This window comes from Triticum urartu, chromosome 3A (genome assembly GCF_056163025.1).
Source record: "Triticum urartu cultivar PI428250 chromosome 3A, HENAU_Tu73, whole genome shotgun sequence".
Classification (NCBI taxonomy): domain Eukaryota; kingdom Viridiplantae; phylum Streptophyta; class Magnoliopsida; order Poales; family Poaceae; genus Triticum; species Triticum urartu.
The window spans coordinates 728,025,850-728,041,291 of NC_141875.1; the positions used below are offsets into that span (position 1 = coordinate 728,025,850).

Genomic DNA, 15,442 nt, shown 5'->3' on the forward strand with positions numbered 1-15,442 from the left:
GAACCGGATCGATGTTGGGTTGGTTTACATGTACATGTACAGGGACTGGAAATGCGCGTGTCAGAGATCGTACTTGCGTGTACATGTACTAATGATCCCTAACTTTCTTCATGGCATCCCATGACCCCATAGAGAATTCATGCATAATGGTTTCCACGTGGGGCAAAATTTTGAATGTTTTTACGGTTTCGTGTGTGTGTGTGGGTGGGGGGTTAGGGTTATCAGGGTTTAGGGTTCAGGTTTTTTTTGGTTTTTTGGGTTTAGGGTTTAAGGTTGGTTTACAATGGATTCCATCCGGTACCATCGATCCGTTCCATCCATTGGCTGGGCCGACAACCTTTGTGCCACATTGCTCACATTGTCCAATTAACACTTTGTATAGATTTTTTGGGTAAAAAATGAATGAAATAATGCAACTAATCTGAACGTAACGTTTGGCATGTATCAAACCAAGTAGCCACTATTCCTCAAAAAAACCAGTTAGACACTAATTGCGCTAAACATATCTCATAATTACCAACGAAAATGGGTTGACAATTATTTCTAGAAATTCTTGGAATGAATTTATTGCTCTTCCTTTTTTAGAGAAGAATAAGTTACAAATTTGCTAACATAACAAATGTGTTGTTCAAACAGAAACTGCCTCATCGTGTTGTGCCCCAAGACATGGCAGAATATGGTGCCATAACCATTGTTTTCCATCCTAACTCTTGATGATGCTGCTGTACCTGGGAAATCAAGGGGTTTATCTGTTTGTTTCCCATGTTCCACATGTGCCTCTGGAGTTGTTACATCACAACATAGTAAAATAATTTGCGTTCTTTATAAATCCTTGATGTAATGTGGTACTTTACAAATCATCATTATCGTACTATTTGTGTTAGATCAACTATATTAATGTTCGTGGTACTATGTTATGTTCGGGCTACTATGTTCTGTTCGAGCTATTTCCTCTTTGCTAAATTTTATTTTGGAAACAAGAAATTAGTTTTCAATTTTATTTGTCCTTTCCAATAGATTTCAAATGAGATTTTCCTTGGTCTGGTCATACAAGGCATTAAGCACAAATGCCATTGCTTATACAGAAGCTGACTGAAATAATTTGTTAACAACTTCTAATGAGTGATGATTAACAAGTAAACAAATCCCACAACAATTATTGAAAAATAAAATCCCGCAGCCATCAGATTTGCGTGCTTATTCAGATCGATCAACTGCCTTAAGTTCTTGTTCATCTTCTTCAATTCCACCTTGAGTTCCGCATCCGCCACCATGAGAGGAACATTGGCATAGCCCTTATTATCCATCGCCGATGGCAGATCTGCCTCTAGGGTTGCCCCGTGCCTCAAATCAATGGGCAAAGCAATTAAGCCATCCGTTTGAAGCCTCTCAACATATTCATCCAGCCACTCAAAATGCTTGCATGTTTTCAGCTTCTGAAATAGGGAAGGGAAACCCTAAATCCCAATTCCGAGGAAATAAATATAAATCTGGGGTCAGAATTGATAGCAAAAAGACACAACATAACATAGATTTAACCTTCCCCGCTTCTGGTTTGCTCTCGCATTTCACAAATTCCCGCCCATGGTTTCCATTCTTCTCCGATATGGTTGTCAAATGATTCAGTGGCACGATGCGTGGGCAGTCGGGGCATCTGGTCATCGGCAGTGAACCATACCGCGGCCATGATGACGGAGAGGCTGAACTGTACATGGACATCTCTCGTCTCTCACCGTCCGCCGGTGATGGCAGGCTTCGTCGCCGGAGAAGAATAACAATTTGGTGGGGCAAGGGAAAGGGTGGCAATGGTGGGCGGCGGCTTGCCACGGGCACGGCGATGGCTCGGGCTTCTGTGATATGTAGTTGGACCCGCGGTCAGTGCACATGTTTTGGAAGCCCCGAAAAGATCACGCTCGTTAAAAAAATACTTGCATCGAAGCGCATTACTTCAAAATAACTAATTAACCCTACAATCATGGATACATACCTTCCCATTATACCACATATCTACCCTATCCTAACCACCCCCATCTACCTTGTTTCTCCTCACATAGCCATCGTCGGGATCGCGCCATCGCTTCTCAAGCGACCACGCCGACGCCGGATTAAAAAGGCCCCCTCCACGGCTCCTCCCATCTTTGATTACAGTGCTGATTATTTTTTCCATTGATTCGACCAAGAAGTCATTTCCGAAGATATTAGAAAATCTAGGTTTTGCCATAGTTGAGTAGTTCTGGTGTAATTGGAGTACAGGATGTCATGCAAGAGCTTTTTGATTGATAGTTTGTAGTAGTTGATCGTACGAACTGGTTCTGAATATTTTTTCATGGTCGTATTGTTTCGAATTAGTTGGATGAGGTTGTGGATACAGTTTTCATACTATGGGTATATGTGTTGCTGTAGGGACCATGGTCTCAGAGGCGCATAACAACCGTGCGGAGTACGACAAGTCTTTGCATGAAGCGCGCCGGGAGATCGGCTTGAAGGTGCAAAAGGATCGCGATGAGGTAGATAAGAAACTGAAAAAAGAACGTTCATATGTGGACAGGATGATAAAGGAGGAGTGTGAGATGGCGAAGATGCGTCTTGAGTTTTCCCGTAAGATGGCCAAGATGTGTCTTGAGATTGAAGAGAAGTATGAGGGACTGTGAGTACATGGAAAAAAAGTTTGTCCTTGGCTACAAGGAAATGCATCAAACGTTGCAGAAGGACCGGAAGCTTGTGGACAGTATTATACAGACAGAGCGAGTCAGGATGGATGCGTATGTGTTGCAGGCACTTGCGGATATGGACAGTAAGCTGCTACAGGAGCGGTCGGACATGGATTATAAGGCCATGCTGGAGAAGGTCCGCTTGGAAGGACATATGTTAGAAGACCATGCGATCTCACGGCCACCCCGACAACATGTCTTCAATTATTCTCCCCCTGTAAGTATCTTGCACCGATTCTATATATTAAGGACCTACGTATTCTATGATACAAACATCTTCAATTTGTGGCAACCTTATGTCGGAGATTGTATGTAGGCTAAGCATCGTGAGACGGCACAGTCGCCATTCACTCGAGACATTGCGATAGAGTCACCCGTTCAATGCCACATAAGTCCACCCCAACAACATATCGTCAATTCTCCCCTTGTAAGTACCTCGCAATGATGCATACCCAAGATATGGTATGACCTTTCAAAACTTGTGTGTAAACCCACTGTCGACGTTTCATACACAGGATAAGAAACCTGTGATGGTAGAGTCCCCAGTCACACCACATGAAGGATACATTCCACATAACAAGGTGAGAAGGTTTGAGATGGCACAATCCCCAGTCACTCCACATGAAGGATACATTCCACAAAAGCAGGTAACGACGCCGCAATGTTTCTATGCACATAAAAAATTATGTTTGCCCCTTTACTCATTGAATGTATTAACTCTAATGTGAGATACTAGGTGCTGGTCATGGATTTTTTTGTTAGTAGGGATGATGAGATGTCACATGTCCCGAGAGCATACTTTGATGAACACCCGGCCGAAGTCTGAATTTTTGAACCCGCCAAAGTGACCTACGATCTCATTATGAGTGAAATGAGAGATACTTTTGGTTGCAAACTGGGAGCAGAACTGTACTACTTCTTACCCGGGTCTGCGTGGAAGCTGCCAGAAGGAATGTTCTTGATTGCAGGACCAGATGATGTACAAAAAATGCTTTCTGATCTGAATGGCAGCAAGACATGTCACCTGTACATTGTGTACAATAGAACTACAGGTTGTTTTCCCGAGGATGACATTGATTCAGAGGTTCAAATTTTACATGTTACATGCATCTAGTTTATGGCTACGTCTTTTTTGAGTTCTTCCTAATACAATTCCTATGGTTTTCTACAGGAAGTGAGAATCCAAGAAATGGAGGGTCTTGCTAGAGAGTTGGCAGAGAAAGACCAAGAACAACTTAAGTTGTATGGTTACATTGATGTTAAAGAGAAAAAGATTGAAGCACATGGGCCGTCGCCAAGACCGACGCAATCTCCAATGACGCAACGCAAGAGGTCACTGGATTTTGGCAGTGCAGAAGACAATATGGAGTAGGCTCAATTGTTTTTCAACCAGTTTAAGTTTCAATCCAGGATTATTTTGTTGCAAACAAACATTTTTTTTTCTGTTTCACACTATGTTCGCAATTATGGTACAATGTATTCATGAGACAGTTCTTTGAACAACAATGCATGTGTTTTATGATCAATCATACAGTTGTTTCTGAGTTGTTTGTGAGATGGAATTGCATCTAAAAAAGTTTCCATCTATAAATCTTGGCACGCAGTCGCATCGGAATCGCGTATCACGCGAGAGGCGTGCGTCGCACGGGAGCGCGTCGCACGGGAGCTTGTTTTCGGGTAGAAATCATAACATAGTTCGGATAGATAAAGTTCACGTCCGCCACCCGCGCATGCAAACCCACGTCGCCGCCATTCCCATGCATGCATGCCTCAGGCGCAGACAACGAGATGGCCCAACGGTCCATCCAGCGATCCAGCGGGTGAGGCTGGCGTGGGACAGCCCATCCGAATTAGGCCCAAGCGAGCGTCGCGCCGGGCACATCCCAGGGGTGCAGGGATTTTAGTCCCACCTCGTCGAGCGAGTGGAGCTAGCACCGGTTTATATAGCGAGCTGAGCTTTCCCTCTCAAGTTCCTTTCTAAAGCGGGCAGCACATTGCCTAACCGTCTCCGTCCCTGCCCTATGGGGCCTACTTGCTACCTGTAATCACAATCTGACGGGCCTCTGCATCCTGGCCCAATAAATGATTGGGTTACTAGTCATATGCAGGTCGTTGAATTGTGAACTTTAAGCGGCAAGTAGGCGGGCTTTTTTTGTCATATTTCATTTTTTGCATTTTTCACCATTATTTCCATTGCAGCCAGTCCATCATGCTGCATTTTGCACTACTAGGAAAAAGGTTATAGATGGAATGGACACTAATGGCGCACCTGTCATGTGGTACGCCACTACTATATAGCAGTAGCATCACATCACAACCATAAGTGTTCTGCACCAGCATCATAACAATCACATAACTACATAACAAAAGCAAACTTGTTCATCATTACAAAAGCAAAGTTGTTCAACATAACAAAAGCAAACTTGTTCATCATTACAAAAGCAAAGTTGTTCAACATAACAAAAGCGAACTTGTTCAACCACATAACTACAAACTGAGACACATAATACAACAAACAACTCAATATCCCCAGTAGTAGGGGTCATCCCAATGATCCTCCGCCTCTTGACATTGCTTCAAACCTTCTTTGATGGTTTCGATTTTCTTCCATGCCTCGTAGGTGACGTACGCATCTTTCGCTGCGTACTCGATGAGGTTGTTTGGCAGTGGGCTGTCCCCCCATCGTTTGTGGTAGCAATTTCTTGTTGATCTTCTCATTCATTTCCTTGTAGGATGGGTGGATGAGGCTGGCTGCAAACTCAACCAAAGACTGCCACTTCTTTCCATTGTTTGGAACTCTCCATTTGCGCTGCATGTCGACGTACTTGTCGGGGTTGATCTCCAAACCAGACAACTTCAGCTTCTCCTTGTCACCTCCAATGGAGAAGCCAACAAAGGTGTACAGCTTCTTCTCCTGCAGGAGCGGGCGGAGTTCCTTGGGCCTGCATCAAATTAATCTGGTGCATCAAATTCATCTACTTCAAAAACTTCATAAACTACTAATTAGACATAAACTTCAGAACTAGTATTGCATCTACTTCAGAACTTCAGAACTAGTATTGCATCTACTTCAGAACTTCAGAACTATTGCATCTACTTCAGAAACTTCAGAAACTTCAGAAACTACTAATTAGACAGAAACTTCAGAACTTCAGAACTAGTATTGCATCTACTTCAGAACTTCTGAACTATTGCATCTACTTCAGAAACTTTAGAAACTTCAGAAACTACTAATTAGACAGAAATTTCAGAACTTCAGAACTAGTATTGCATCTACTTCAGAACTTCAGAACTATTGCATCTACTTCAGAAACTACTAATTAGACAGAAACTTCAGAACTTCAGAAACTTCAGAACTGGATGTTTTTACCATTTGGTTGCCGCGGTGATGTGGTATACCAGGACGAGATCCTCCACGCATAACTGCAGAACTGCAGCCATTTGCGGAGGTTCGCCTTTTCTGGTATACTCGCCATCAACGCCGATCGACCGAGAAACCATGCCGCCGAGCCTCCTCCTCATGTCGCGGATCCTCTTGTCGGCTTCGTCTGGATTGCTGGTGCATACGACATCCAGCTTCTCCTTCAGGTGAATATCAACCATGAGCGGCACGGTGTAGTCCTGCTTCTGCCCGGGGACCGGAACATCGTCGTCAACCACCAGTGGATCCTTGCCAGACGCCTCACCACGGTGATGCTTGGCAGACGGAGGGGAGTTGCTCCACGATGCCTCTGCCATTCTCTTGGCAGACGGAGGGGAGTTGCTCCACAATTCCTCCGCCATTGCCCTCCTGGCCAGTGATGGTGGAGGCAGAGGGGAGTTGCTTGATGGTGGAGGCAGAGGGAGACAGAGGGAGGAAGATGGAGCGGCAATGGAATAGGAGGGGAGTTACCTGCGTCGTGGTCATGGGGAGTTGCCAGTGGAGGGGAGATGTGGGGAGTTGCCAGTGGAGGGGAGATGTGGGGAGTTGCCAGTGGAGGGGAGACGTGGGGAGTTTCCTCGAAAACTCAAATGTCCTGCCCTTTGGCCCTCGAAAACTCTGGAGGGGAGACGTGGGCCCTTTGGTTTCTCCTGTTTCTGAAACAAAACAAAAAAAATAACAACCATATTTTTCTCTAAAATTAATGATCACTGCAACCATATTAGGAGATCAAAAATGGCACCAAAACAGTCACTGCAGCCATCCAAAATGGCACCAAAACAGCACCAAAACAACATCAGCCAAATCAACATCCAGTGGCGCACCAGTAGTGCGCCATTAGAAGGCAAAATCGGTGCGCCACTAGCATGCCTTTTCCTAGTAGTGTTTGCAAGAACAAGCTAGAGTTGTACACACCCTGATTTAATGCTGCATTTTCCAAGTTTTTGTATTTTTTTGAATTTATAATGCCCTCTAAACTGACTGCTGAAAACATCGGTCTATGCCTCAAGGGGGCATTGTAAAATTATTTTTTTCAAAATTTTCTTTCATAGACATGTTTGGCACATGTGGTTCACCATGTACAAGAAAATTTGGGTGATTTGGAGGTGGTGGAAAAATTCACCTTTTTTTCAAAAACTGGCTTAAGTTAAGACCAAATGGTCCCTCCGGAATGCGGGCATTTTTTTGACCACCTCCAAATCACCTCAATTTTGGCACAGATGATCTCTTCCACAAACAAAACTAGGTTTCCAAGTTTTTGTATTTTTTTGAATTTATAATGCCCTCTAGACTAACTGCTGAAAACATCGGTCTATGCCTCAAGGGGGCATTGTAAAATAATTTTTTTCAAAATTTTCTTTCATAGACATGTTTGGCACATGTGGGTCACCATGTACAAGAAAATTTGGGTGATTTGGAGGTGGTGGAAAAATTCACCTTTTTCAAAAACTGGCTTAAGTTAGACAAAATGGTCCCTCCGGAATGCCGGCATTTTTTCGACCACCTCCAAATCACCTCAATTTTGGCACACATGATCTCTTCCACAAACAAAACTAGGTTTCCAAGTTTTTGTATTTTTTTGAATTTTTTTGAATTTATAATGCCCTCTAGACTGACTGCTGAAAACATCGGTCTATGCCTCAAGGGGGCATTGTAAAATAATTTTTTTCAAAATTTTCTTTCATAGACATGTTTGGCACATGTGGGTCACCATGTACAAGATAATTTGGGACCTGCATGCAAGAGTCGGGGACCTGCATGTGAATAGTGATTCATCAAGGCCTTGACAGCTACTGGCACAGCGGCTGCCGCCCGATTTGCATGCAGCGAAGATGAACGTGCATGGAGGTTTCTCAAAGATTTCCAAGCACACCCCAGTGGGGCCCGCTTATTTAAAAAATACGTCAGTCATTATTGCTCTGTAAATGAAGAATATGCGTGACAACCATAGTAAGGGTGAAGAATCATATTCATCCTACAATGCAGACCAACGGTTGCTTAAATCACCTCGATGAAGGTATTTAAGCAGGTAAAGGAGCTGGTCGAGGGGCGAGGTGGGACTATTTTTAGTTAGACGAGAACAACGCGCGAGATCGTACGCGACGTGGGCCGTTCGGAGCTGCAACCTCGGATGGGCCAGTGTTTGGGTCGACGTAGGAAAACGGCCTGCCATGCATGCATGGCGTCGGTAGTCTCGCCTAAACGATGGACACGCACCGAGCCAGTCATGCAGACCGTGGGATCGCGTGGGAGATCCGTCTGGCGGCCGTGTGTGCGTGCAGAAATACATCACAATAATTATTCTACTCGACAATAATAAGTGCTCCATGCTAGCCCTTATTCCTGTTCGAAATACATCATCATTCTTAAAGTTGGACATCAAATGATAAACATAGAAAATGGAAACGAAAGATGTCGAACTAATACAGTAACATGGCAGTACAACCGCACTTCACTAAATTACTGTCAGGATGAAATAGAATGTAAAGACCACGTCACACAAAGCTAAATGGCACACGACGTTCTCTGGCTCATCGTCGGTTCATGCTGTATGTAGATATCACAGTTCAGCCTCGAGACCCTACAGAGAAGAATACAATAAATCACATGGACATCAATTATGAGTAAAATACATGCAAAAAATAAATATGAACATATTTCGTACCTCTAGCAATTTAGCGCATTTACGTCGATTGTGACCTACTTTCTTGCAATAGCCACAGATATTCTGTGATCTTGACTTCTTTGTCTTTGCCTGCAGCCTTTTCTTCGGTGCACCTTGTCCTGGCACATGCACGGGATCTAGAACCTTATCAACTTTCTCCGAGTGCGGCATCAATGGGCCAAACCTAATGCTGTTATGCTGAGCATTAGTTGACTCCTTGCTGTCAGCTTGTTCAAAACTTGATTGCTTGCCATGATGTTGTGCTTGCAAAAGCATCTTTAGATGGTGATAGTCCTCATCAGAGTAGCATGCCTTGAAACTTGCGGCGTGACTACAATTCCGCAACTCGCCGTACCTCTGCAGGCTTACCGAATAGTCATACATCTGGTTTTTTCTGGTAGGTGTGTATGCACATTTTGCATTCATAGTCCACCTAGTGGGAATGCAACAACCGGGCAGAATTGTTTGTTTTAAAATCCCCAATATGTAAAAAATGTGGGAACATGGTGTGCCTGCGCATTCCAGCTTACGGTAAGAACAACTTACCCTGTGCAAAAGACCTCCTTGCTCTTCAATGCGCACTCCAAACTTTTTATCCATTCTTTCCTGCTTGGACACAACATAAGTGGAATCTTTTGATCCATCTAGTATCTCTCTGATCTGACATTTGCTGACAGCATCTATGCTCCATAAGACCATCTTAAAGACACTAGGTGTGAAAACTGTTGCGGCGTGTTTCTCAAGTGGCGAAGCATTTTCCTCTGTAAATGGAATGGAATGCAAGGCTTCGACGTCATGGAGAGCTTCGTTAATCCGTCGTGACGCAAGGCAACACTCATAGTGCTCTAGCATTTCAAACAACGACATCTTACCCTCAAGATGCGTATGTAGCACAGAGTTCAAGCTCTCACTCCTCTGATTGCTGCTCAATCCTAGGAAACAACGCCCCTCAAGATATGGAGCACACCACAACTTTCTCATCTGATACATCTGATGCAGCCAAGACTCCTCACTGGTTACTTTATTCCGTTGTAAGAATTGTATCCATTTTATCTCATGCTCTTCAATGGAAGAAGTATCATAAATGAAAGATCTGAATTCCTCCTTTACGTCGTCATCATGCAGATGGCGTACAATGTTCTGCTGAATGTGCCATATACATAGTCTATGGTTTGAGTCTGGCCAGACCACCCTTATTGCTCTCTGCATTGCAAGGTCCCCATCTGTGATCACAGATATCGGATGCTTCTGTGCCATGCAATCAGAAAAGGTCCGCAACATCCACTCGTATGCCGGGCTTGTTTCATGAGAAATTATACCACAGCCAAAAATAACAGTGCTGCGGTGGTGATTCAACCCGACAAACGGCACGAATGGCAGATTGTATTTGTTGGTTCTGTATGTGCTATCGAAAACAATGACGTCTCCGAAAGCCTCATAGTCAAGTCACGACTGACTATCAGCTCAGAACAGTCCCTTCAGATGGCCATGCTCGTCTACCAAGTACTTGAAGAAAAAATCCACATCTCGCTCTCGCCTCGCCATCATGTGCATGATCACCGTATTAGCAGCACCGGCACTGATTGTCTCCTGCTTATTAGCATGGCAGAAACGTCCCACTTTATGCATCCAACCTTATCAAATCCACCATATTGAAAGCAAAAAATATCCATAATACGGTATTTGCGGATCCCACATTTTTCCATGTCCGCAATGTCCGCTTTCTGCTCATCGCTAATTCGTTTGTGCGAACGCAGCAGACAAGAAAGATCCCGTGGGGCTAGAGGATGGCTGTGCTCATCGATGAAATCCTTGACAAACCACCGACTGGTTTCCTCCTGTCTCGTAATGACCAATTTAGCATTACACCCAACACGAGTTAAACTTCGTGGCCTCCTCTTTCTATCTTCCATCTTTCTTTTCATGTGCTTCTCTTCGTGAAACCCTTGACGACTACACACAATTTTCCTTAAAATTATGTATTTGTTGGATCCATCCCACTCAACGTAGCTTTTCCTCACACTAAAACCTTTTTCAAGAGCATATTTGTTGTAGAATTCATAGCCTTCAGCCTCACTATCAAACATCTTGCTGACAACATTTAGATGCTCGAACATACTCTCATCACTTGCATACGCCTTGTCTTCCTGCATATGACATGTGAGGGAAACAAATCATCGACATCTTTCTGTTTATCAATGTTGCAGGTCTAAAATAGCTCATAGGCAAAGACAAGTGCATGGAAAAGACTTTGCTTGTTTGACATGTGAGGGAAACCAATCATCAACGTCCAACAAGTAGTATCTCATCTTCCTTTAAACTATATTTCATGCACTATGCAAACCTAAAGTGATGATGACTTTAATAAACTAAATTAAGTGAACTATGGAACCAGTATCTCATCTTCCTTTAGTATATCTCATCTCAAACGTCAAGTAAGTCACTTTTTTTCTGCGGTACCAAAGGAAGTAAGCAATGCCCTCAACATCTTACTTAAACAAACATGATGCGATTAGCTCAAGAGAATCTATGCCACGATGAAGCTTTCCATTCGTTGTTCTAGTCCATACCCGGATCTTGTGGGATTGAGGTTGTACTGCATGCACGGTGGAGGGGCGCAACGGCCAAGAGAACGAGCAAAACGCCAAGCCGAATTCATACCTTAAGGATGGTACGCGCGAAGAGATGGGATCGCCCGCCGCGGTCGCCGCCGATTCAGCCGGCGCAGTTCCGGCCTTCTTCTTCTTCGGTGACGGCGTGGGGGCTGGGGTTGGGTGGGTGGAGGACGAGGACGATGAATTTATTCCTCTCGCCGGGCAGGTCGAGGACGGAGAAGGTCAGGAGCGGCGAGCGGCGACGAATAGATCGGAGGAGGATTCTGAACTGGATCGAGTAGACATGGATCTGGTCCTCAGGTGATCGGTTCAAGAAAAGATATTTCCCCCTGGACCATTATGCCCTTATCGCAATTAACATATTAAATTTAATCAATTAAAATTCCCCGCAAGATCTGACGGCTAATAAAAATTAGACGTGATCAGACATGTAAGTACTGCTAAGTACTCCGAGTACTAACCCAATCACCGTAAAACAGCTCATAGGAAAAATGTAGGAATACAGTGTCATGTCCTCTTGTATCCTATGGGATTTGGAGAAGTGTTTGATAGCACAAGAAAAGCAAAGGAATTCTACAAAAAAGTTTGAGTGGATGAAAAGTTTCCTCCAAAATGTAGTATAAATGAATCCTAGGAAAAAAATCCTAAGGATTTCAATCCTACAAATCAAACGACCATCACAGGAAAAAATCCTAAGGATCCAAATCCTGTAAAAATCCTATGCATTTCCTTTGTATCAAAGGAGCCCTTAATCTGGATTCTGAAGCAATGAGTACCTGTAAAAAGGCCATGTCTGAATCTACATCTGTTGCGAGTTCAGACAGACTGAGCAGTTTGCCTCCAGAGATAAAGGGCGACATCCTCTCCCGTTTGAATGTGGAAGAAGCGGTTAGGACTAGCACATTGTCAAGTACTTTGGAGGGATGCATGGACTAATATGCAAAACCCAAGTTTGTCACATTGGTCGATATGATGCTATCACTCCACAAGGGAACTGTAGAGAAGTTCGATATTTCCGGTAGCAAAACTTACCATGACGAGTTCGGCAGGTCGATGCTAATGCTTTCTAGGAGATCACCAAGATCAGTTAGAATCGAGTTGAACTCAGGGCCAAGGTATAGGATTCCCTCATGTCTATTTTCTATGGGCGATTTGAAGCTTCTCTACCTGCAAAACTGCATCATCAGCTTGCCCCAGGTATTCCAAGGTTTCAAGAGATTAACTCACCTCAACCTGAAAAAATTCTCCTCCACAGACTTGGACATCCAAACTCTGGTCTCGTTTTGCCCCGTACTGAATTATCTGAAACTTGCTTATTTTGAGGGCATCTACCATCTAAACGTTCAAGCTCCTAAACTGAAACATCTTTATGTTGTTGGGGACTTTGAAGACATTATTTTTTATGCCCCCAATTTGGAGGGGGCCGTTCTCTTTCCTGATCACAAAGGTAAAGCATGTCATTCGCATCCAATTGCGCTTCACAAGGAAAGGTATGTCAAGCAGTTATTGGGAAGCCTAAGTGACATCAAAAGCCTTGCAATTAGCGGTTTTTTACTGAGGGTGGGATATTATTAGCTCCAGCTTTACTATGGCCTTCTTTTGGCTCCTGACTAATCAGTGTTGCCATTTCCTTTTTCTTTTTGTGTTCATGTTGCAGTATCTATCAAAAGGTTTAATACTTACGAACCACCCTGCCGTGTTTACTCGCCTAGAGAATATTTATCTTGCAATATGCTTTGGGAACCAGCGGCAACTCTTGGCCGTTTGTTCATTGTTTCAGAATGCCCCTAACTTAAAGAAGCTTGACATATGGGTATGTATGCCTCCAGTAAATCCTCTCCCTCCCTCAGTCATCCAATCAATGTTCATTCTTGTATTTATGGCACCTAATGAGTTGCGAAAAAAATGCAGAGTCCCTCTTTTAGCACATGGGATCAGGATCAGCATCAAGATCAGGCGAGCATTCCAGATCTTACCATGCAAGTGCAATTGGATCATCTCGTAACAGCCAACCTGAAGGGTTTCATGTGTGTGAGATGCGAAGTTGGTTTCGTGGAAAAGCTACTGAGCTGGGCACCAGCTCTGGAAGAAGTGAAGATAGAATGGAAGGGCAAAATAGATTGCAGCATGGTTCTTGCCAAGCTATTAGCTCTGCCGAGGGTGTCTCCCAGGGCCAAGGTCATTGTTACATTTTGATAAGCATGCATCCCTACAGTCTACAGAGCACCCCCCATCACTGCCGGTTTAATTTGCAGCCAAGTAGAACTATTTCAGGCTTTTTTATGCCAAGACTAGATGGTGGTTATATATGTGTGCATTTGACGCAATTCGTCAGGCAGAGGCAGTACTTAATGTGCTACTATTAGCAATTGTTTTCCTTTCTTGAGCCGGGGACACATAAGCCGCTGTTGCACTTCCTCAACCGCGTCAGTTCAGCTCATCCTGTTTTGTCCCTTTGTTCTGCGTATCGTAAATTCCTGCTTCCAGCAAATATATCTTTCCATAAGAAGTAATCAAATATATGAGGACACCATCGTCTTGTATCAACAAGAATGAAGATATGAATCGAAGGGACGAAACTGTACCTTCTGCATGTGTAGACATATGAAGCCTGAAGTCATGAGATCGAAGCAGCTCATGCCTGAATCAGTCTACTTTTTGGAAATCAAAACATTTATCAGATTGGTTTCAGATTTGAATGAGTCTTTCCTTACATCTCCTATTTTATTTTTGGTTGATAAGTGAAATATTCCTTCATATATCACTGTCGCCTTTAATATTCATCTATTGTTTGCTTCAGTACTATTCACTGGTTTTCAGGTATTAATTAAATCCCACTCTTGGAATGCCTGGATTATGTTTCTATATATTTGTCACTGTTCAAAAAATCTTCCGAATCAGTGATTAATCTTCCGATTTATCGCTACTCGGGGGGTGACCGATAAGATTATGCCTTATTTTCACTGTTTATCTTTTGGGCCGATTTATCGCTATGGCAAGTGATTTATCAGGAATCTACCGATAAATCAGACCTATTCATAACACTATGTTTGCAAAAACTATGTTTATTTCTGTTTTGTGGACCTTGTTATGCAATATGTATCGTTGTCCTATTTTTTTTTCATTGTACGAGGATTCAAATGCTAGGAATCATGGTAACACTTCTGTCCACTATTTTTTTGGTGTTGCATATAGCGTATTTTAGTGTTGAGAACCTGGGATTTACAAAAATATATCCAATTAATAGCCGACCGATAAAATCGATTAGTCGGCTGATTTCCGATTAATCTCTAATCCCAAACTGATCGAGACGATAAAGATAAGCGATATCCTCAACATTGATATTTATGAGTATATAAATAGGAGCACCCTTGAAGGACTGAACGAGCTTCCCTCAAGGCTCCAGAGGGAAAATTCGTGACATGCTATCTTGTGTTATGAAAAAAATACCATATCCAAACAAACAAACCCTAGGACGAGTCATTACAGTAAATATACCATTTTTGCTAGTGGTTTAAGCACCATGTCATTATCCTTGTCCTTCTCCACATTCTCCTGACTAGTCGCCTCATATTTGTCGTCGTTGTTCCACACAATGGAATCATCAGTTGCCTCATCATCTTTGTCATCACTCACATTGAAATCATCATTAGCTGCCTCCTCATCGTCGTCATCACCCATTGAATGTTGAATGATGCGCTTGTTATTGGTGACTATAGGTACCACATTGCCATCAAAGTCACCTCCAAGGGAGATGACGTCCTGATTCCATACACTATATCTCCAAGGAATGCAATGTCCACCATACACTATATAGCTGAAGCAACCAAACACCCTTTCCCCCGGATGGACAAAAATGATGGGGTAGTTCACATTGTTGGTCATGAAGATGGCAAGGCCATCCGGAGTCGACTGCACGAGCACCTTACGAATCTCAAACCACTCTATAGGGCATTCCCGATGATGGCGTCAACCTCAAGGAGTGGCACGGTCGCTCTGAAGATTACCACACACCCCTTGGCTTGGAGTC

General features: G+C 43.4%; 2 protein-coding genes across 2 annotated transcripts in view; both read left to right on the forward strand.

The window, feature by feature from the left end:
• LOC125546248 (F-box/FBD/LRR-repeat protein At1g13570) overlaps positions 1–13,565 on the forward strand; it is a 137,323-nt gene extending 123,758 nt beyond the window's left edge. The window contains exon 7 of the mRNA XM_087514295.1: positions 13,493–13,565. Coding sequence (XP_087370421.1) covers positions 13,493–13,507 — 15 coding nt within the window. The 3' untranslated portion in view covers positions 13,508–13,565. The remainder of the gene's footprint in view (positions 1–13,492) is intronic.
• On the forward strand, positions 12,367–13,608 carry LOC125549450 (F-box/FBD/LRR-repeat protein At1g13570-like). The gene is made up of 3 exons (XM_087514319.1): positions 12,367–12,972; positions 13,070–13,225; positions 13,324–13,608. Exons 1-3 carry the CDS (start codon positions 12,382–12,384, stop codon positions 13,606–13,608), a joined length of 1,032 nt encoding a protein of 343 aa, XP_087370445.1. The 5' UTR covers positions 12,367–12,381.
• Positions 13,609–15,442: the final 1,834 nt, after the last annotated feature.